Source organism: Theropithecus gelada, chromosome 9 (genome assembly GCF_003255815.1).
Source record: "Theropithecus gelada isolate Dixy chromosome 9, Tgel_1.0, whole genome shotgun sequence".
Classification (NCBI taxonomy): Eukaryota; Metazoa; Chordata; class Mammalia; order Primates; family Cercopithecidae; genus Theropithecus; species Theropithecus gelada.
The window spans coordinates 17,277,295-17,302,078 of record NC_037677.1 but is presented as its reverse complement, the minus strand read 5'-3'; the positions used below and the strand labels follow the sequence as shown (position 1 = coordinate 17,302,078).

Sequence of the window (24,784 nt, the reverse complement as noted above, 5' to 3'; positions counted from 1 at the left end):
TTATAAATGGGATTGTTTTCTTGATTTCTTTTTTAGATAGTTTGTTGTTAATTTATAGAAACACAACTGATTTTTGTATATTGGTTTTTGTATCCTGCCACTTTGTTGGATTCATTTGTTCTGCAAGTTTTTGGGGGCATCTTTAGAGTTTTCTATATAGGAGAGTATATCATCTGCAAACAAATATGATTTTACTTATTCTTTTTCTATTTTGATACATTTTATTTGTTTTTCTTGACTAATTGCCCTGGCATGGACTTCTAGTACTATGTTGAATAGAATTGGTGAGAGTGGGTATCCTTGTTTTTGATCTTACAGGAAACGTTTTAAACTTTTCACTGTTGAGTATAATAATGTTAGCTATGGGGTTCTGATATATGGATTTTATTATATTAAGGTACATTCCTTCTATACCTATTTATTGATAGGTCTTATTATGAAAGGATGTTGAATTTTGTCGAATGCTTTTTCTACATCTTATGAGATGATCATATGGTTTTATCTTTCATTCTGCTAATATGATGCACAACATTTATTGATTTGCTGATTCATCCTTGTACTCTAGGGATAAATTCCACTTGATCATAGTGAATGATCCCTTTAATCTACTGTTAAGTTTGTTTTGCTAGTATTGTGCTGAAGATTTTTACATCTATATTCATCAGGGATATTGGCCTGTAATTTTCTTTTCTTGTGATGTCCATGTCTGACTTTGTATCAGGATGATTGATGATGACTTGTAAAATAGTTTGGAAGTATTTATTCCTCTTCAAGATTTTGGAAGAGTTTGAGAAGGATTATATTATTTCTTCTTTAAATATTTGGTAGAATTCAGCCATGAAGCCGGGAAGTCTTGGGCATTTCTTTGACAGGATTTTTTTTTTTATTATTTATTGACTCTTCTTGGTCATTATTGGTCTTTTCAGATTTTTTATTTCTTCAGTCTTGCTAGGTTGTTAACTCATTTTCTTCTAGGTTGTTCAGTTTGTTAGAATGTAATTTTTTTTGTGGTATTTCTTATTATCTTTTTTTTATTTCTATGGTATCAGTTGTAATGTCTCATTTTTCTTTACTGAGGTTATTTGGGCCTTCTCTCTCTTTTTTCTTAATCCAGCTAAAGATTTGCTGATTTTATCTCTTCAGAAAACTTTTAGTTTTGTTAACCTTTTCTATTGTTTTTCTAGTCTCTATTATTTATTTCTGCTCTTTGTAATTTTCTTAATTCTGTTAACTATTGGCTTAATTTGTTATTTTTCTAGTTCTTTGATGTATCACATTTAGTTATTTGAGATCATTTTTTTTTAAGTAGACATCTATTGCAATAAACTTCCCACTTAGAACTGCTTTTGCTGCATTTCATGAGTTTTAGTATGTTGTATTTCCATTTTTGTTTGTCTCGAGATACTTTCTGATTTCCCTTTGGATTTCTTTTTTGACTCATCATTTGTTTAGGAGTGTGTTAATTTCTACATATTTGTGAATTTTCCCAGTTTTTCTCCTGTCATTGATTTCTAGTTTCAAATTATTGTCATTGGAAAATATGCTTGATATGACTTCAGTCTTCTTAGGTATATTAAGACATGTTTTGTGGCCTAACACATGAGCTATCATGGGAAATATTTCATGTGCACTCAAGAAGAATGTATGTTCTGCTGCTGTTGAGTGGAATGTTTTGTATATGTCTATTAGGTCCATTTGGCCTAAAGTATTGTTCAAGTCCAATGTTTCCATATTCATTTGTTGTCTAGATGAACTGTCTATTGTAAATGGAGTATTACTGTACATGGGTTATTATTGTATTGCTGTCTGTCACTCGATTCAGATCTATTAGTAGCTGCTATATGTATTTAGGTAGTCTTATCTCGATGCATATTATTTAAAATTGTTATAACCTCTTGATGGATTGACCCCTTTATAATTATATAATGACCTTCTTTGTGTCATGAGACAGCTAAAAACTTGAAATCTCTCTTATCTTATATAAGTATAGCCACTCGTGCCTTCTTTTGGTTTTGCTTTGCATGGAGTATCTTTTTCCATCCCTTCACTTTTAGCTTTTGTGTGTTCCAGGCTGGAGTGCAGTGGTGCGATCTCGGATCACTGCAACTTCTGCCTCCTGGGTTCAAGTGATTCTCCTGTGTCAGCCTCCCGAGTAGCTGGGACTACAGGTGTGCACCACCACACCGAGCTAATTTTTGTATTTTTAGTAGAGACAGGGTTTCACCATCTTGGCCAGGATGGTCTCGATCTCTTGACCTCGTGATCCACCCACCACAGCCTCCCAAAGTGCTGGGATTACAGGCATGAGCTACCACACCTGGCCTGTGTGTTCTTAAAGTTTATGTGAGTCTTTTGTGGGCAGAATGTAGTTGGGTTCTTAAAAAAAAAATCCATTCAGCCACTTGACATGTTTCTGTTGGAGATTTAATCCATTTACACTTAAATATATATATTCAAAGTAATTATTTATATGTAAGGACTTACTATTACCGTTTTTTTTTTTTTTTGAGATGGATTGTCACTCTGTTGCCCATGCTGGAGTGCAGTGGTGCAATCTCGGCTCACTGCAGCCTCTGCCTCCTGGGTTCAAGCAATTCTCTGCCTTAGCCTCCTGAGTAGCTGGAATTACAGGCACCTGCCACTACACCTGGCTAATTTTTGTATTTTTAGTAAAGATGCAGTTTCTCCATGTTGACCAGGCTGGTCTTGAACTCCTGACCTCAGGTGATACATCACCTCAGCCTCCCAAAGTGCTATGATTACAGGCATGAGCCACTGTGCCTGGCTCACTATTACCATTTTGAAGGACAATAATCATATGATCATTTCAATAGATGCAGAAACAGCATTTTGCAGCATTCAAAATCTTTTCATAGTAAAAACGTACAACAAATTAGGTATACAAGGAATTTTCCCCACGTAAAAAGGCCATATTAGCCTACAGCTAACACTACACTCAGTGGTGAAAAGTTGAAGACTTTTTCTCTAATAACAGGAAAAAGACAAGGATGCCTACTCTTAACAGTTCTATTCAATGTCGTACCAGAAGTCCAATGTAGTAGCCAAGCAATTAGTCAAGAAAAAGAAATTAAAGGTATCCAAATCAGAATAGAAGAAGTAAAATCATGTGTTTCTAGATGACGTGAGCTCATATATAGAAAACCCTAAGGATGGCTCCCCGACCCCCATCAAATATAGAATGGTGCCACTCCCAAAACTCTTAGAACTAATAAATGAATTCAGTAAAGTTGCAGGTTACAAAATCAACATCCCCAAATCAGTTGTGTTTCTACACACTAACAATAACTGTGAAGAAGAAAACATTTAGAGTAGCACGAAAAGAAATGAACTGTTTAAGAATAAATTTAACCAAGAAAGTAAAAGATTTGCACACAGAAAACTATAAAATATATAAGATATATTGAAGAAGACACAAAGAAATGGGACAATATCGTATGTTCACGGATTAGAAGAGTTAATACCATTATAATTAAGTCCATGTACCCAAAATGATCTACAGATTCTGTGTGAATCCTATGAAAATACCAATGACATTTTTCACAGACATAAAACAAATCCTAAAATTCATATGCAACTTCAAAAGGCCTTGAATAGCCAAAGCAAATTTTAGCAAGAGTAGTAAGGCTGGAAGCACATTACTTTCTTTTTTTTTTTTTTTGGAGACGGAGTCTCACTCTGTAACCCAGGCTGCAGTGCAGTGGTGCGATCTCAGCTCACTGCAACCTCCTCCTCCCAGTTCAAGCAATTCTCCTGCCTCAGCCTCCCAAGTAGCTGGGATTACAAATGCCTGCCATCATGCCTGGCTAACTCTTTTTGTATTTTTAGTAGAGACGGGGTTTTACCATGTTGGTCAGGCCTGTTTTGAACTCCTGACCTCAAGTGATCTTCCCACCTTGGCCTCCCAAAATGCTAGGATTACAGGCGTGAGCCACTGTGCCTGGCATTTGTTTTTTTTTTTTTTTTGAAATGGAGTCTCGCTCTGTCGTCCTGGCTGAACTGCAGTGGTGTGGTCTCGGCTCACTACAACCTCCGCCTCTCAGGTTTGAGTGATTCTCCTGCCTCAGCCTCCTGAGTAGCCTCAGATGATCTGCCTGCCTCAGCCTCCCAAAGTGTTGGGATTACAGGCCCGAGCCACTGCGCCTGGCCCTTACTTTCTGATTTCAAATTATGTTTTAAAGCTACAGTAATTAATGCAGTATGGTACTGGCATAAAGTCAGACATATAGACCCATGAAACAGCTTAGCAAGTGCAGAAACAAACCCAAGTGTATGGACAAGTGATCTTCAACAAAAGTGTCAGAAGTAAGCAATGGGGAAAGGATAGTGTCTTCAACAAATGATACTGGGAAAAGTGGATGTCTATATGCAAAAGAATGATATTGGATTTTCATGCCATGCACAAAAATCAATTCAAAATGCATTAAAAACTTACCTGTATAACCTGAAACCATAAAACTCCTCGATGAAAACATAGGACATAAGCTCCATGACATTGGTCTGGGCAATGATTTTTTTGGATGTTACACCAAAAAACAGGCAAAAAAGCAAAAATAAACAACTGAGATTACATCAAACTTAAAAGTCCTGCCTAAAAAAGGAAATAATAAAATGAAATGGAAAACTATAGAATGGGAGAAAATATTTCCAAACTATACATGTGATAATAATGGGTTAATATAAAAAAAATACAAGGGACTCATACAACTGAATAGAAGATAAAAAGTAATTAAAGGACTTGAATAGATATTTTTCCAAAGAAGACATACAAATATTCAATGGGTATAGGAAAAGGTACTGTATATCACCAATCATCAGAGAAATGTAAATCAAAATCACAATGAAATAATACATCATACTTGTTAGGTTGGCTGTTATTAAGAAAAAATGATATAACAATTATTGGCAAGGATGTGGAGAAAAAGGAACCCTTCAACACTACTGGTGGGAATGTAAATTGGTAGAGCCATTATGGAAAACAGTATGGAAGTGCATAAAAATTTAAAATAGAACTACCATATGACCCATAAATGCCACTTCTGAATATGTATCCAAAGGAATTTTAATCAATATGTCAGGGGGATATCTGCACTCCCATATTAATTGCAGTAGCCAAAATATGGAAACAACTTAAGTATCCATAATGGATGAATGGATATAATGTACCTATGCATACAACAGAATATTATTCACTCTTAAGAAATTAGAAAATCCTTCCATTTGTGACAACATGGATGGACCTAGAAGGCATTATGTTAAGTGAAAGAATCCAGGCACAGAACGCAAAATAATTTAGGAGCTGAAAAGTTGTAGGCTAAAATGTACAAAATTTCAGTTTTCCAAGATAAATAAGGTTTGTAGATCTATTATACAGCAGAATCCCCATAGTGAACAATACTGCATTGTATACTTAAAATTTTCTAAGAGGGTAGGTGTTTTGTTAATTTTTCTTTTCTTTTTTATTATTATTATTATACTTTAAGTTCTAGGGTACATGTGCATAACATGCAGGTTTGTTACATATGAATACTTGTGCCATGTTGGTGTGCTGCATCCATCAACTCGTCAGCACCCATCAACTTGTCATTTACATCAGGTATAACTCCCAATGCCATCCCTCCCCACTACCCCCTCCCCATGATAGGCCCCGGTGTATGATGTTCCCCTTCCCGAGTCCAAGTGATCTCATTGTTCAGTTCCCACCTATGAGTGAGAACATGTGGTGTTTGGTTTTCTGTTCTTGCGATAGTTTGCTGAGAATAATAGTTTCCAGCTGCATCCATGTCCCTACAAAGGACACAAACTCATTCTTTTTTATGGCTGCATAGTATTCCATGGTGTATATGTGCCACATTTTCTTAATCCAGTCTATCACTGATGGACATTTGGGTTGATTCCAAGTCTTTGCTATTGTGAATAGTGCCGCAATAAACATATGTGTGCATGTGTCTTTATAGCAGCATGATTTATAATTGTTTGGGTATATACCCAGTAATGGGATGGCTGGGTCATATAGTACTTCTAGTTCTAGATCCTTGAGGAATCGCCATACTGTTTTCCATAATGGTTGAACTAGTTTACAATCCCACCAACAGTGTAAAAGTGTTCCTATTTCTCCACAGCCTCTCCAGCACCTGTTGTTTCCTGACTTTTTAATGATTGCCATTCTAACTGGTGTGAGATGGTATCTCATTATGGTTTTGATTTGCATTTCTCTGATGGCCAGTGATGATGAGCATTTTTTCATGTGTCTGTTGGCTGTATGCATGTCTTTTGAGAAATGTCTGTTCATATCCTTTGCCCACTTTTTGATGGGGTTGTTTGTTTCTTTCTTGTAAATTTGTTTGAGTTTTTGTAGGTTCTGGATATTAGCCCTTTGTCAGATGACTAGATTGCAAAAATGTTCTCCCATTCTGTAGGTTGCCTGTTCACTCTGATGATAGTTTCTTTTGCTGTGCAGAAGCTCTTTAGTTTAATTAGATCCCATTTATCAATTTTGGCTTTTGCTGCCATTGCTTTTGGTGTTTTAGACATGAAGTCCTTGCCCATGCCTATGTCCTGAATAGTATTACCTAGGTTTTCTTCTAGAGTTTTTATGGTTTTAGGTCTAACATTTAAGTCTCTAATCCATCTTGAATTAATTTTCACATAAGGAGTAAGGAAAGGATCCAGTTTCAGCTTTCTACTTATGGCTAGCCAATTTTCCCAGTACCATTTATTAAATAGGGAATCCTTTCCCCATTTCTTGTTTTTCTCAGGTTTGTCAAAGATCAGATGGCTGTAGATGTGTGGTATTATTTCTGAGGACTCTGTTCTGTTCCATTGGTCTATATCTCTGTTTTGGTACCAGTACCATGCTGTTTTGGTTACTGTAGCCTTGTAGTATAGTTAGAAGTCAGGTAACATGATGCCTCCAGCTTTGTTCTTTTGACTTAGGATTGTCTTGGCAATGCGGGCTCTTTTTTGGTTCCATATGAACTTTAAAGCAGTTTTTTCCAATTCTGTGAAGAAACACATTGGTAGCTTGATGGGGATGGCATTGAATCTATAAATTACCTTGGGCAGTATGGCCATTTTCTCAATATTGATTCTTCCTATCCATGAGCATGGTATGTTCTTCCATTTGTTTGTGTCCTCTTTTATTTCGTTGAGCAGTGGTTTTTAGTTCTCCTTGAAGAGGTCCTTCACATCCCTTGTAAGTTGGATTCCTAGGCATTTTATTCTCTTTGAAGCAATTGTGAATGGAAGTTCATTCATGATTTGGCTCTCTGTCTGTCTGTTACTGGTGTATAAGAATGCTTGTGATTTTTGCACATTGATTTTGTATCCTGAGACTTTGCTGAAGTTGCTTATCAGCTTAAGGAGATTTTGGGCTGAGACAGTGGGGTTTTCTAAATATACAATCATGTCATCTGCAAACAGGGACACTTTGACTTCTTCTTTTCCTAACTGAATACCCTTTATTTCTTTCTCTTGCCTGATTGCCCTAGCCAGAACTTCCAACACTATGTTGAATAGGAGTGGTGAGAGAGGGCATCCTGGTCTTGTACCAGTTTTCAAGGGGAATGCTTCTAGGTTTTGCCCCTTCAGTATGATATTGGCTGTGGGTTTGTCATAAATAGCTCTTATTATTTTGAGGTACATTCCATCAATACCGAATTTATTGAGAGTTTTTAGCCTGAAGGGCTGTTGAATTTTGTCAAAGGCCTTTTCTGCATCTATTGAGATAACCATGTAGTTTTTGTCTTTGGTTCTGTTTATATGCTGGATTACGTTTATTGATTTATGTATGTTGAACCAGCCTTGCATCCCAGGGATGAAGCCCTCTTGATCATGGTGGATAAGCTTTTTAATGTGCTGCTTGATCCGCTTTGCCAGTATTTTATTGAGGATTTCTACATCGATGTTCATCAGGGATATTGGTCTAAAATTCTCTTTTTTTGTTGTGTCTCTGCCAGGCTTTGGTATCAGGATGCTGTTAGCCTCATAAAATGAGTTAGGGAGGATTCCCTCTTTTTCTATTGATTGGAATAGTTTCAGAAGGAATGGTACCAGCTCCTCCTTGTACCTCTGGTAGAATTCAGCTGTGAATCCATCTGGTCCTGGACTTTCTTTGGTTGTAGGCTATTAATTATTGCCTCAATTTTAGAGCCTGCTATTGGTCTATTCAGGGATTCAGCTTCTTCCTGGTTTAGTCTTGGGAGAGTGTAAGTATCCAGGAAATTATCCATTTTTTCTAGGTTTTCTAGTTTATTTGCATAGAGGTGTTTATAGTATTCTCGGATGGTAGTTTGTATTTCTGTGGTGTCAGTGGTGATATCCCCTTCATCATTTTTTATTGCGTCTATTTGATTCTTCTCTCTTTTCTTCTTTATTAGTCTTGCTAGCGGTCTATCAATTTTGTTGATCTTTTCAAAATACCAACTCCTGGATTCATTGATTTTTTGGAGGGTTGTTTGTATCTCTATCTCCTTCAGTTCTGCTCTGATGTTAGTTATTTCTTGCCTTCTGCTGGCTTTTGAATGTGTTTGCTCTTGCTTCTCTAGTTCTTTTAATTGTGATGTTAGAGTGTCAATTTTAGATCTTTCCAGCTTTCTCTTGTGGGCATTTAGTGCTATAAATTTCCCTCTACACACTGCTTTAAATGTGTCCCAGGGATTCTGGTATGTTGTATCTTTGTTCTCATTGGTTTCAAAGAACATCTTTATTTTTGCCTTCATTTTGTTATGTACCCAGTAGTCATTCAGGAGCAGGTTATTCAGTTTCCATGTAGCTGAGCGGTTTTGATTGAGTTTCTTAGTCCTGAGTTCTAGTTTGATTGCACTGTGGTCGGAGAGACAGTTTGTTATAATTTCTGTCCTTTACATTTGCTGAGGAGTGCTTTACTTCCAATTATGTGGTCTATTTTGGAATAAGTGTGATGTGGTGCTGAGAAGAATGTATATTCTGTTGATTTGGGGTGGAGAGTTCTGTAGATGTCTATTAGGTCTGCTTGTTGCAGAGATGAGTTCAATTCCTGGATATCCTTGTTAACTTTCTGTCTCGTTGATCTGTCTAATGTTGACAGTGGGGTGTTGAAGTCTCCCATTATTATTGTATGGGAGTCTAAGTCTCTTTGTAAGTCTCGAAGGACTTGCTTTATGTGTCTGGGTGCTCTTGTATTGGGTGCATATATATTTAGGATAGTTAGCTCTTCCTGTTGAATTGATCCCTTTATCATTATGTAATGGCCTTCTTTATCTCTTTTGATCTTTGATGGTTTAAAGTCTGTTTTATCAGAGACTACTATTGCAACCCCTGCTTTTTTTTGTTCTCCATTTGCTTGGTAGATCTTCCTCCATCCCTTTATTTGAGCCTATGTATGTCTCTGCATGTGAGATGGGTCTCCTGAATACAGCAAACTGATGGGTCTTGACTCTTTATCCAGTTTTCCAGTCTGTGTCTTTTAATTGGAGCATTTAGTCCATTTACATTTAAGGTTAATATTTTTATGTGTGAACCTGATCCTGCCATTATGATATTAACTGGTTATTTTGCTCATTAGTTGATGCAGTTTCTTCGTAGCCTTGATGGTCTTTACATTTTGGCATGTTTTTGCAATGGCTGGTACCGGTTGTTCCTTTCCATGTTTAGTGCTTCCTTCGGGGTCTCTTGTAAGGCAGGCCTGGTGGTGACAAAATCTCTAAGCATTTGCTTATCTGTAAAGGATTTTATTTCTCCTTCACTTATGAAACTTACTTTGGTTGGATATGAAATTCTGGGTTTAAAATTCCTTTCTTTAAGAATGTTGAATATTGGCCCCCACTCTCTTCTGGCTTGTAGAGTTTCTGCTGAGAGATCTGCTGTTAGTCTGATGGGTTTCCCTTTGTGGGTAACCCACCCTTTCTCTCTGGCTGCCCTTAAGATTTTTTCCTTCATTTCAACTTTGGTGAATCTGGCAATTATGTGTCTTGCAGTTGCTCTTCTCGAGGAGTATCTTTGTGGCATTCTCTGTATTTCCTGAATTTGAATGTTGGCCTGCCCTACTAGGTTGAGGAAGTTCTCCTGGATGATATCCTGAAGAGTGTTTTCCAATTTGGTTCCATTTTCCCCCTCACTTTCAGGCACCCCAATCAGACATAGATTTGGTCTTTTTACATAATCCCATACTTCTTGAAGGCTTTGTTCGTTTCTTTTTCCTCTTTTTTCTTTAGATTTCTCTTCTCGCTTCATTTCATTCATTTGAACCTCAATCACTGATACTCTTTCTTCCAGTTGATTGAGTCGGTTATTGAAGCTTGTGCATTTGTCATGTATTTCTTGTGTCATGGTTTTCATCTCTGTCAGTTGGTTTATGGCCTTCTCTGCATTCATTATTCTAGTTATCAATTCTTCCACTCTTTTTTCAAGATTTTTAGTTTCTTTGCACTGGGTATGTAATTCCTCCTTTAGCTCTGAGAAGTTTGATGGACTGGAGCCTTCTTCTCTCATCTCGTCAAAGTCATTCTCCATCCAGCTTTGATCCGTTGCTGGCGATGAGCTGCGTTCCTTTGCAGGGGGAGATGCGCTCTTATTTTTTGAATTTCCAGCTTTTCTGCACTGCTTTTTCCCCATCTTTGTGGTTTTATCTGCCTCTGGTCTTTGATGATGGTGACGTACTGATGGGGTTTTGGTGTGGGTGTCCTTCCTGTTTGTTAGTTTTCCTTTAACATTCGGGACCCTCAGCTGTAGGTCTGTTGGAGATTGCTTGAGGTCCACTCCAGACCCTGTTTGCCTGGGTGTTAGCAGCAGAGGCTGCAGAAGATAGGATATTGCTGAACAGCGAGTGTACCTGTCTGATTCTTGCTTTGGAAGCTTCTTCTCAGGGGTGTACTCCACCGTGTGAGGTGTGGGGTGTCGGTCTGCCCCTAGTGGGGGATGTCTCCCAGTTAGGCTACTCAGGGGTCAGGGACCCACTTGAGCAGTCTGTCCATTCTCAGATCTCAACCTCCATGTTGGGAGATCCACTGCTCTCTTCAAAGCTGTCAGACAGAGTCGTTTGCAGCTACAGAGGTTTCTGCTGCTTTTGTTGTTGTTGTTGTTTAGCTGTACCCTGTCCCCAGAGGTGGAGTCTACAGAGACTGGCAGGCCTCCTTGAGCTGCTGTGAGCTCCACCCAGTTCGAGCTTCCCAGAGGCTTTGTTTACCTCCTTTAGCCTCAGCTATGGTGGGCGCCCCTCCCCCAGCCTTGTTGCTGCCTTGCAGGTAGATGGCAGACTGCTGTGCTAGCAATGAGGGAGGCTCTGTGGGCATGGGACCCTCCCGGCCAGGTGTGGGATATAATCTCCTGGTGTGCCCGTTTGCTAAGACCCTTGGTAAAGCGCAGTATTGGGGTGGGAGTTACCCGATTTTCCAGGTGTTGTGTGTCTCAGTTCCCCTGGTTACGAAAAGGGATTCCCTTCCCCCTTGCACTTCCCAGGTGAGGTGATGCCTCCCCCTGCTTCAGCTCTCGCTGGTTGGGCTGCAGCACGTGACCAGCACCCATTGTCTGACAATCCCTAGTGAGATGAACCCAGTACCTCAGTTGAAAATGCAGAAATCACCTGTCTTCTGTGTCGCTCACGCTGGGAGCTGGAGACTGGAGCTGTTCCTATTTGGCCATCTTGCTCCTAATTTTTCTTAATAACAACGGCATCAGCAGAAACCATGAGAAACAATTATGATATTAATGCGGGCAGAAGGAAACATTTGGAGTGAAGATCTCTTCGTGGCCTAGATGATGATAATTTCATAGGTATATTCATATCCCCAATTTATTGGGATGGATACAATAAAAATGTATAGCTTTTTATATACTAATTACATACCAATAAAGTGATTTAAAAGTACAGGATAAAATATAGAAACTAGGACTTTATTAAATTATTATGCATAAATTTACATAGTAGCAGGATAGGACAATCATTCTGGTCTTTGGGGGAGCTAATAGACATATTCTTCAGGATATTGTCAGTGCATTGTCTAGCTGTTCACCTGTGCATAATGATAAGTAAATAAATAGGCATAGACCTAGAGGGCCTTGAAATTCTTCTGTAATTGTGGGACAAATTGAGATCTCAATTAGATATTGATTTGTAGGATGGCTTGTGAAGATATAATTCCTTTTTGGTGAACAGAATGCTTAGAACTAGTGTCCAGTCTTAGAGATGAAGTTGTTAAGTTAGATAAGAAAAATGTACATTACCTGAATCATGTGGTCTGGACAGGAAAGCAGTCCTGTTAAGAATTACATCATGACATTTTTCTAGGGAGGCGTGGACGTTACAAGTGAGGGTAATAGGCTGTTTTGCCTTTCAAAGTGTCTTTAGCCCAACTGCATGCATCACAAATAGTTACCTTATGTCAGAATTGGAATCACAATAATTCTAACATGGCAAATTCACATTCGTGAATGAATTTTAGTGATTAGGTAGGCCATCAGCAAGGTAAAGGCATCCATGTGGTTAAAAAGTAATGACAGATTCTGAATTCACATCATTTAAAAAGCTAACATTGATTACAGACCTAAATGTAAGAAAATAAAACCACAAAAAGGGAGGGAATTCAACTCTCAAAACTAAAAACACCTCATTCAAAATTGAAGCAAAGTTAAAATGTAAGCAATAGACTGGGAGAAAAGATTTGTGCACATACAATAGAAAAAAGGAGTAGTAATAAGAATCTGTAACTCCCTAAAAACACATAAGAAAAATAGGCAAAGTATATAAAGAGGTAACTAAGGAAAAGACAAAAAAATCGGCCAATAAATGTTTTAAGAGATACTCAGTCTCACTGTGATCAGGGAAGATGTAAGACAAAGCCATGACTTTTTTGTCTACAAAATTTAGAAGTTTTCTAATATCAACTATTGGCAGAAAGGTAGTGGAATGAATACTGTTACACTGCTAGTGTAATAGAAATTTCCTACTTTTGAGGACAATTTAGCACAGTTTAGTAATAACAAAAGTGTATGCCATGTTATATCGCAAATCTATTTTTATCTACCCTTGAGAAAGGAGTACAATATGCTCAAGAAAGCATATAAAAGGAATTTTTTTGCATCAGTGTGACGTCAGCAAAACTAGAAAGAACCTGTTTTTGTTAGTAGGAGTATGGCTCAATAATCTATGGTAAATGAATGATAAGGGAATACTATGAATAACTATATGACAACAAATTAGATAACTGAGATGATATATATTTCTAGAAAGACCCAAACTAAACTGTATCAAGAAGAACAAGAACTTGTGACTGGACTTATAAGTAGTGAAAAGATTTAATTAGTAATTAACATATTCCCACCAAGGAATGCTTAGGCCAGATGACTTCACTTTCTAATCCTGTCAAATATTTAAAGAAGAATTAATACCAGGCCTGTACAAACTCTTCCAAAAAATAAAAGAGTTCACACTTCTCAATTCATTTTGTGAGATTAGTGTTACTCTGATACCAAAATTAGACAATCACAAGAAAATAAATATATTTATTTTAAGAAGATAAATATGTGTTATGAATATGAACACAAAAATCCTCACCAAAATACTAGCAAACTGAATCCAACAACGTATAAAAAAGATTACATATGATGAACATGGGGGATTTATTTTAGGAATGCAATGTTGATTTAAAATGCAGGTATCAATTTATATAATGTGTAATATTGATTAAATAAATGAGAAAAAAATCACATCAGTTCACTAGATTCAGTAAATGCACTTGACAATATTCAACATCTTTTTTTGATAAAAATTCCACAAACCAGGAATAGAAGGAAACTTCCTTAATCTGATAAAGGCCATTTGCAAACCCCATTCAACATCATACTCAGAGGTGAAGAATGAATAATTTCTCCTTATGATCAGGAAAAAGACAAGGCATTCACTTCTATTCATCATTATAGTAGAGGTTCTAGCAAGGGCAATTATGGAAGAAAGGGAAATAAAAGTGTCTGCACTGGTGAGGAAGAAGTAAAACTACCTCTATTTGCAAATGACATGATTTTAGATATTAAAACATCCTGAGTTCTGCTAAAACCTATTGGAAGTAATGAATGAATTCATCAAGGCTGCAATATATAAGATCGATAAACAAAAACAATTTGTATTTCTTTTCTTTTCTTTTTTTTTTTTTTTTTTGAGGCAGAGTCTCGCTCTATCGCCCAGGCTGGAGTGCAGTGGTGCGATCTCGGCTCACTGCAAGCTCCGCCTCCTGGGTTCAGGCCATTCTCCTGCCTCAGCCTGCCAAGTAGCTGGGACTACAGGCGCCCGCCGCCACGCTCGGCTAATTTTTTGCATTTTTAGTGGAGACGGGGTTTCACTGTGTTAGCCAGGATGGTCTCGATCTCCTGACCTCATGATCTGCCCGCTTTGGCCTCCCAAAGTGCTGGGATTACAGGCATGAGCCACCGTGCCCAGCCAACAATTTGTTTTTCTATACACTAGCTGAATTGTATCCCCTCAAAAGATAAGTTGAAGTTCTCACCCCCTGCTACCTCAGGGTGACCCTATTTGGAAACAGGGTTATTGCCAATATTATTAGTTGAGACGAGGTCATATTGGAGTATAATGGGCCCTTAATCCAACGTGACTGATGTCCTTATAGGAATTGGAGAAGACAGATAAACATGGAGGAAAGACTGCTAATGTAAAGATGGAGGCAGAGACTCGATTTATTCTGCCACAATCCAAAGAATACCAGGGACTAACAGTGGCTAGAATAGGCACGGTAGATTACTTTCCTAGATATTTCAGAGGGAGCGTGGCTGTGCCAACACTTTAATTTTGAATTTCAAGTCACCAGGCTGTGAGAAAATAAATTCTTGTTGTCTTAAATCACCCATATGTGGGCCTTTATTACTAAAGCCGTAGGAAATGAATACACTATGAACATTTCAAAAGTGAAATAAAGAAAACAATTCAATTTATAATAGCACCAAAGAGATCGTGACTGAATTTAAAAAAAGAAATGCAAGACTTGGGCACTGAAACTAAAAAACATAATTGAAAGAACTTAAGGAACACCTACAGAAATGAATAGATATTTCATCTTCATAGACTGTTAAACTTAATATTTTTTATAGACAGGGTCTCAGTCTGTTACCCAGACTGGAGTGCAGTGATGCAATCACAGCTCACTTCAGCTGCTAACTCCTAGGCCCAAGGCATCTTCCTACCTCAGCCTTCTAAGCAGCTAGGACTACAGGCATGCACCACCATGCCTGGCAATTAAAAAAAAATTTTTTTTTGTAGGGACAGGGTCTTGCTGTGTTGCCTAGGCTCGTCTTGAACTCCTGGCTTCAAGTGATCCTCCTGCCTTGGCCTCCCAAGGTTCTGTGATTACAGACGTGAGCCACCACACCTGTCTTTAATAATCTTAAGGTAGCAATACTTCCCAAATTGTCCTTCAGATTCAATGTAATTACTTTCAAAATTCCAGCTGACATTTTTTCAGAACCGACAAGCTGATTCTAAAATTAATGTGGAAGTTCAAGGAAGCTAGACTAGCCAAAGCAATCTTAAGAACAAAGTTAAAAGATTCACACTTAACTGATTTTAAAACTTAATACAAAGCTACAGTAACCAAGGCAAAATATTACTGGCATAAGGCTAGACATATAGAGCAATGGAATGGAATTGAAAGTCCACAAATAAACCTTACATTTATGAACAAATGATTTTCAAGGTAAGATGATTCAATGGGGGAAAGAAAAGTCTTTAATTTATAATAAATGGTACTTGGGCAACTGGTTATCCACATGCAAAAGAACGAGACTGGATTACTTATTTTTGCCATTCACTAAAGTCAAAATTATCAAAGACCTAAATTTAAGAGGTAAAACTATAGGCATTTTAGAAGAAACATAGGAGTAAATCTTTGTGACATTGGGTTAGGCAGTGGTTTCTTAGATATGACATCAGAAGTACAATCAACAAAAGAAAAAAATAGATAAACTTTATCAAAATTAAAAACTTTTGTGCTGCAAATGATACTATCAAAAACATGAAAAAAACTGCTCATAGAATGTGAAAAATATTCACAAATCATATATCTGCTAAGGTACTTAGTAGAACATACGAAGAACTCTTACACCTCAGTAATAAAAAGATAAATAATTCCATTAAAAATAGGTAAAGTATCTGATTAGGTATTTTCCCAAAGAAGATATAGAAATGCCCAATAATCACATGATAAGATACTTAACATTGGTAGTTGCTAGGTTTTTTTGTTTTTTGTTTTTTGTGTTTTTTTTTGAGACAGAGTCTCGCTGTGTCATCCACGCTGGAGTGCAGTGACATGATCTCAGCTCCCTGCAACTTCCACCTCCCGGGTTCAAGCAATTCTTGTGCCTCAGCCTCCCAAGTTGCTGGGACTACAGGCACCTGCTGCCATGCCCGGCTAATTTTTGTATTTTTTGTAGAGATAGATTTTCACCATGTCGGCCAGGCTGATCTCAAACTCCTGACCTCAGTTTATCTTCCCGCCTCGGGCTCCCAAAGTGCTGGGATTACATGCATGAGCCACCGGGCCTGGCTGTCACTGGTTTTAATTGAAATCAAAACTACAATGAGATACCACTTTACACGCCCTGGGATGGCTATAATCAAATAGACAAGGCAATGATTTTTTGGCAAGTATGTAGAGAAATTGGGAACCTCATACATTACTAATGGGAATTTAAGTTATGTATCTGGTTTAGAAAACAGTTAGCCGGTTCCTCAAAATGTTAAATACAGTGTCTGCATATAATTCAGAAATTCTGTTTCTAGGTTTACGCATGAGATAAATGAAAACACATATTCACACAACAACTTGTACATAAATGTTCATAATAGCATTATTCATAATGGCAGAAAAGTTGAAACAAACAAAATGTCCTTAAAGTGATTGATAAATAAAATGTGGAATATCCTTATAATGAAATGTTATTTGGCAGTAAAAAGGAACAAAGTAATAACGTGCTATAATAGGGAAGAACCTCGAAAGCATATTGCTAAATGTAAGAAGCCAGTTTCAAAAGACCACATACTATATGCTTCTATTTGTGTCAAATATCCAGAATAGGCAAATCTAGAGAGATAAAGTAGGCTACTGGCTGGGTATTTGCAAAGAGGAATTGGGAGTGACTACTAATGTGTCTGGGGTTCCTTTGTGGGGTAAATAAGATGTAGTAAAATTAGATAGTGGTGATAGTTGCTCAAGTTGGTGAATATATTAAAAGATATTGAAATGTATACTTTAAAATGTGCACTGTATGATGGTGGTGATGGTTGCTTAAGTTGGTGAATATATTAAAAGAAATTGAAATGTATACTTTAAAATGTGCACTGTATGATATATTAATTATACCTAAATAGAGCTGTTATAAATTCTGATTTAATAAATGAATAACTCTTGTCAAAAATAATCTATGGTTTATCCATACTATGGAACAATGTCAGCAAACTGTGGCCCAAATAATCTATGGTTTATCCATACTGTGGAACAATGTCACCAAACTGTGTCAGCAAACTGTGGAACAATATCAAACCTAACCTGAAACTATTTTTGTAAATAAAATTTAATTGGAATACAGCCATACCCATTGAGTAATAGTGATAGAGACCATCAGGCTTGCAGAATCTAAAATACTTACTATCTAGTTCTTTACAAAAAATGTTTGCCAACTCCTGCTGTGGAATAATCATTAGCACTTAAAAAAACTGAGAAAGATCTATGTTTATGGATATGAAGAAATCTCAGACTTTATGTTAAGTGAAAAAGTAAGTTGAGAACAATATATACAGTGATGTCATTTATGTGAAAAAGAAAACTGAAATCCAACCCACTAATAAAAATTATAGAATGGAAAAGCTACATGCAGTATTGTGTAAATGCATAGAACAAGTCCTGGAAAGGTAACAGTGATTCTATAATATTTCTAGGGAGAGTATTAAATTTTCGAAGTGGTAATCAAAGTGTCCATTAAACTTCATTTGTATTAAAATCTTTACAAAGAAAGTGTGTGTGTTATATAAATTAAAATATAAATGTACAATTATAAACATACTTTTTTGGTTTATTTTTCAGAGCTGTAAATGATCAAGTTTTGTTAGATGCTGTAAGTATAGTAATCTCAATTTGAAATTACACTTTGTCCTTGAGTTCTTAACAGATTCCAGAAATTGTCAGGATACATAATCCTATATAAAGCTCCAATGTTTACTTAGTTTATTTAAAATAATTTTATGCATATGTGAACTGGAAAGCCTTGTCTATTTTGTTCATTTTACTCTCATTATCACTCAGAAATAATTCACTTCTGAAATACTAAACTGTAATGTCCTACAGTCATCTGAATAGTTCCAGTCCTTGACACTTTTAGCTCTTTTATGTCTTTCAGCTCCAATTCTTGTCTCACTGTACATACTGATATCAATGTTTCATTCTTGTCATGAGTTAATGAAGACTTTCTTACTTTAATAATTAAATATCTGAATAACCTTTCTACATTGAGAGTTTTACTCTTCATTATTACTAAAATTATTTGTTTCTAGGAATACAAACAGATACAACGTGATTTTCAGTTGTTATCAGAAGAGAAGTTGGTGCTGGAAAATGAACTACAAAAGTTGAAGGACACAGAGGTTGGAAAAATTTTAGTGTTTGAAAATGGCATACACCTAACAAGAGTTATTTTGTTAGGATAGAAATCAAAGAGATATTTAAATGTTATATAGTATGTTTTTATTATTAATAATTTGTAGCAGCTATGCTTTAAAAAATAAAATTATGCCATATTCTAAATTATCATATTAGGTGTCAAAACCAAAAGGATGCCATGAAAAAACAGATAAAAATTTAAACATCTGAAAGACATTTCTAGGCCAAATATTTACCTTTATTAAACTAGCAGTAAATTAGTTTTCAAATATATTGTAAATGCATTTTGTGGTAGTTTCTACAATTATGTAATGTGTATATCCCAGTTCATTATACCAAATAGAGTAAATAGAAATAGAAATGCAAGAGTAAAGGAAAATTTGTTTCCTCTTGTATTTTATTGTTCTCTTTGCCATCGTTAGAGAGCTTACAAATTCAAACTATAGACAATAAAGTCAAATACATTAAAAGTGAACTTTTATTAACCACTTAAGAACTTAAGATATATGGTTGAGGAAAAATACTAAATTCAATAGTGTTGGTTGCTTGATATTTCTTCCTTACTAGGGGAGGAAGCAGAAATCATACAGGAGATTTGCTATTTGATCAGTTAGAAAAGCAGTAGTCTTACACAGGTGTCAAATATAAGATCAGCGCTGTCATATATGTTCAGTTTAGGAATAGTTTTCCTTTAGGTATCATGCCAAGTAGGAATAGAACATTGGAACAAAATAACTAAAAATAGTAAATTGTCATGTTGAAGAACTGAGTAGTCTGACCAAGTGTGAGAATTTTGCAGCATGCTAATCACATACTGTTAGAGCCACATTGAAAAAACGCTGGAGCTTCTTAGATGACTTGAGGATGTTGCACCAGTTTCTGGTTTTGCTTCCTTGTGTTGTTTCTTTAGGTGTTTTGTCTCTAATTCTGCTCTAGAGAGCAATGGTTTTTGCACGAACTTCAGTATATGATCTAGGATACCACAAGGTTTTCTTGTTTAATGCATGGAAACTTTGGTGCTCATTTGGTAGGTTATACTCTTACCCATTCTTTAAAACATTTAAAAACATTTTTTATTTTTGTGGGTACCAGTAGGCATATATATTTATGGGGTACATGAGATATTTTAGTACAGGCATACAATGTGTAATAATCACATCATGGACAATTGGGTATCCATTTCCTTAAGCACTTATCCTTTGTGTTGCAAATAATCCAATTATACTTTTTTAGTTATTCTTAAATGTACAATTAAATCACTATTGACTATAGTCCCCCTGTTGTGCTATCAAATACTAGGTCTTATTCATTCTTTCCAACTATATGTTTTGTACCCATTAACCATCCCCACCCCCTGCTCACACTCCAAGCCTCTGGTAACCATCCTTCTATTCTCTATCTCTGTGAGTTCAATTGTTTTGATTTTTAGCCCCAACAAATAGTGAAAACATGCAATGTTTGTCTTTCTGTGCCTGGCCTATTTCATTTAACATAATGACTTCCAATTCCATCTATGTTGTTGCAAATGACACAATCTCCTTTTTTATGACTAAATAGTACTCCATTGTGTATAAGTATTACATTTTCTTTTTCCAGTCATATGTTGATGGACACAGAGGTTACTTCCAAATCTTGGCTACTGAAAACAGACCTGCAACTAACATGGGAGTGCAGATATCTCTTTGATATACTGGTTTCCTTTTTTTGGGATATATACATATCAATAGGATTGCTGGATTGTATGGTAGCTCTATTTTTAGTTTTTTGAGCAACCCCCAAACTGTTTTCCATAGCGGTTTTACTAATTCACATTCTCACCAACAGTATACGAGGGTTCCCTTTTCTCTACATCATCCCCAGCATTTGTTATTGCCTGGCTTTTGGATAAAAGTCATTTTAACTGGGGCAAGACGATATTTCATTGTAGTTTTGATTTGCATTTCTTAGATGATCAGTGATGTTGAGGACCTTTTCACATACCTGTTTGCCATTTGTGTGTCTTGTTTTGAGAAATATCTATTCAAATCTTTTATCCATTTTAAAATTGGATTATTAGATATTTTTTTCCTATAGAGTTATTTGAGCTCCTTTTATATTCCAATTGTTAATCCCTCGTCAGATGGGTAGTTTGGAAATATTTTTTTTCTCATTTTGTGGGTTGTCTCTTCACTTTGTAGATTGTTTTCTTTGCTGTGCAGAAGGTTTTTAACTTGATGTTATCCCATGGGTCCATTTATTTTTTGGTTCCTGTTACTTGTGGAGTATTACTCAAGAAATTTTTGCACAGACCAATATGCTAGAGAGTTTCTCCAATGTTTTCTTGGAGTAGTGTCATAGTTTGAGGTCATAGATTTAAGTCTTTAATCCATTTTGATATGATTTTTGTGTAAGGTGAGAGATAGGGTTCAAGATTCATTCATCTGCATATAGATATCCAGTTTCCCAGCAACATTTATTGAAGAGACTGTTTTTTCCCCCACTGTATGTTCTTGGCACCTTTATTGAAAATCAGTTCACTGTAGGTGTGTGGAATTTTTTCTGGGTTCTTTTCTGTTCCTTTGGTCTATATGTTGGCTTTTATGCAACTACCATGTTGTTTTGTTTACTGTAGCTCTGTAGTATAATTTAAAGTCAAATAATATAATTTCTCCAGTTTCATTTCTTTTGCTCAGGATAGCTTTGGCTATTCTGGGGCTTTTGTGATTTTATATAAATGTTAGGATTTGTTTTCTATTTCTGTGAAGAATATCATTGATATTTTGATAGGGATTACAATGAATTTGTACATTGCTTTGGGTAGTATGGACATTTCAACAATATTGACTCTTCCCATCTATGAACATGGAATATCTCTCCATTTTTCTGTATCTTCTTCAATTTCTTTCATCAGTGTTTTATAGTTATCCTTGTAGAGATCTTTCACTTCTTTGGTTAAAACCTAGGTATTTAATTTGTGGCTGTTGTAAATAGGATTAGTTGTTTGATTTCTGTTTCAGATTATTCACTGTTGGTATATAGAAATGTTACTGATTTTTGTATTTTGATTTGTATCCTGTAACTTTACTGAATTTATCAGTTCTAAGAATTTTTTTTTTTTTTTTGGGCCAGTCTTTAGATTTTTCCAAATACAAGATCATACCATCTGCAAACAAGGATAATTTGAATTGTTCCTTTCCAGTTTGGATGCCCTTTATTTCTTTCTCTTATCTGATTGCTCTAGTGAGAACTTCCAGTACTATGCTGAACAACAGTCATGACAGTGGACATTCTTATCGTGTTCCAGATCTTAGAGAAAAGGCTTTCAGTTTTTTCCCATTCGGAGTGAAACTGGCTGTGGGTTTGTCATATGTGGTTTTTTATTATGGTTGAGGTATGTTTCTTCTCTAGCCAGTTTTTAGAGGGTTTTTTTCATGAAGGGATATTGAACTTTATCAAATGCATTTTCAGCATCAGTTGAAATGATCATATGGTTTTTGTCTTTCAATCTGTTAATATGATGTATCACATTGGTTGATTTGCATATTGTGAATCCCACTTGGTCATGATAAATGATCCTTTTAATATATTGTTGAATGTGTTTTGTTAGTGTTTTGTTGAGAATTCTTGCATCAATAGTCACTCAAAATATTGGCATATAGGCCTTTCTTTTGAAGAGCTTTTGTCTAGATTTGGTATCAGGGTAATACTAGTCTTGTAGAATGAGTTTGGAAGTGTTCCCTTCTCTTGTCTTTTTGGGATGGTTTTAATAGGGTTGGTATTATTTCTTTTTTTTTTATTATTATTATACTTTAAGTTCTAGGGTACATGTGCACAACGTGCAGGTTTGTTATATATGTATACATGTGCCATGTTGGTGAGCTGCACCCATTAACTCGTCATTTACATTACATATATCTCCTAATGCTGTCCCTCCACCCCCTGCTCCCCACATTAGAACCCAGTGTGTGATGTTCGCCTTCCTGTGTCCAAGTGTTCTCATTGTTCAATTCCCACCTTTGAGTGAGAACATGCGGTATTTGGTTTTCTGTTCTTGTGACAGTTTGCTGAGAATGATGGTTTCCAGCTGCATCCACGTCCCTACAAAGGACACGAACTCATCCTTTTTTATGGCTGCATAGTATTCCATGGTGTATATGTGCCACATTTTCTTAATCCATCTGTCACTGATGGACATTTGGGTTGATTCCAAGTCTTTGCTACTGTGAATAGTGCTGCAGTAAACTTATGTGTGCATGTGTCTTTATAGCAGCATAACTTATAATCCTTTGGGTATATACCCAGTAATGGGATGGCTGGGTCAAATGGTATTTCTAGTTCTAGATCCTTGAGGAATTGCCACACTGTCTTCCACAATGGTTGAACTAGTTTACAATCCCACCAACAGTGTAAAAGTGTTCCTATTTCTCCACAGCCTCTCCAGCACCTGTTGTTTCCTGACTTTTTAATGATTGCCATTCTAACTGGTGTGAGGTGGTATCTCATTATGGTTTTGATTTGCATTTCTCTGATAGCGAGTGATGATGAGCATTTTTTCATATGTCTGTTGACTGTATGAATGTCTTCTTTTGAGAAGTGTCTGTTCATATCCTTTGCCCACTTTTTGATGGGGTTGTTTGTTTTTTTCTTGTAAATTTGATTGAGTTCTTTATAGGTTCTGGATATTAGCCCTTTGTCAGATGAGTAGATTGCAAAAATGTTCTCCCATTCTGTAGGTTGCCTGTTCACTCTGATGGTAGTTTCTTTTGCTGTGCAGAAGCTCTTTAGTTTAACTAGATCTCATTTGTCAATTTTGGCTTTTGTTGCTGTTGCTTTTGGTGTTTTAGACATGAAGTCCTTGCCTATGCCTATGTCCTGAATGGTATTGACTAGGTTTTCTTCTAGGGTTTTTATGGTTTTAGGTCTAACATTTAAGTCTCTAATCCATCTTGAATTAATTTTTGTATAAGGAGTAAGGAAAGGATCCAGTTTCAGCTTTCTACTTATGGCTAGCCAATTTTCCCAGCACCATTTAGTAAATAGGGAATCCTTTCCCCATTTCTTGTTTTTGTCAGGGTTGTCAAAGAACAGATGGCTGTAGATGTGTAGTATTATTTCTGAGGACTCTGTTCTGTTCCATTGGTCTATATCTCTGTTTTGGTACCAGTACCATGCCGTTTTGGTTACTGTAGCCTTGTAGTATAGTTTGATGTCAGGTAGCGTGATGCTTCCAGCTTTGTTGTTTTGGCTTAGGATTTTCTTGGCAGTGCAGAGTCTTTTTTGGTTCCATATGAACTTTAAAGCAGTTTTTTCCAATTCTGTGAAGAAAGTCATTAGTAGCTTGATGGGGATGGCATTGAATCTATAAATTACCTTGGGCGGTATGGCCATTTTCACAATATTGATTCTTCCTATCCATGAGCATGGTATGTTCTTCCATTTGTTTGTATCCTTTTTTATTTCACTGAGCAATGGTTTGTAGTTCTCCTTGAAGAGGTCCTTTACATCCCTTGTAAGTTGGATTCCTCGGTATTTTATTCTCTTTGAAGCTGTTGTGAATGGGAGTTCATTCATGATTTGGCTCTCTGTCTGTTACTGGTGTATAAGAATGCTTGTGATTTTTGCACATTGATTTTGTATCCTGAGACTTTGCTGAAGTTGCTTATCAGCTTAAAGAGATTTTGGGCTGAGACGATGGGGTTTTCTAAATATGCAATCATGTCATCTGCAAACAGGGACAATTTGACTTCTTTTCCTAACTGAATGCCCTTTATTTCTTTCTCCTGCCTGATTGCCCTGACCAGAAATTCCAACATTATGTTGAATAGGAGTGGTGAGAGAGGGCATCCCTGTCTTGTGCTGGTTTTCAAAGGGAATGCTTTCAGTTTTTGCCCATTCAGTATGATATTGGCTGTGGGTTTGTCATAGGTAGCTCTTATTATTTTGAGATATGTTCCATCAATACCGAATTTATTGAGAGTTTTTAGCATGAAGGGCTGTTGAATTTTGTCAAAGGCCTTTTCTGCATCTATTGAGATAATCATGTGGTTTTTGTCTTTGGTTCTGTTTATATCCTGGATTACGTTTATTGATTTGTGTATGTTGAACCAGCCTTGCATCCCAGGGATGAAGCCCACTTGATCATGGTGGATAAG

At 36.5% G+C, this 24,784-nt stretch overlaps 1 protein-coding gene across 3 annotated transcripts in view; it reads left to right on the top strand.

Moving 5' to 3' along the window:
* CCDC7 (coiled-coil domain containing 7) overlaps positions 1-24,784 on the top strand; it is a 447,862-nt gene that overhangs the window by 49,519 nt on the left and 373,559 nt on the right. For all 3 annotated transcript variants that reach the window (XM_025396487.1, XM_025396488.1, XM_025396490.1), the window contains exons 11-12: positions 18,081-18,111; positions 18,548-18,637. In XM_025396487.1, coding sequence (XP_025252272.1) covers positions 18,081-18,111; positions 18,548-18,637 — 121 coding nt within the window. The remainder of the gene's footprint in view (positions 1-18,080; positions 18,112-18,547; positions 18,638-24,784) is intronic.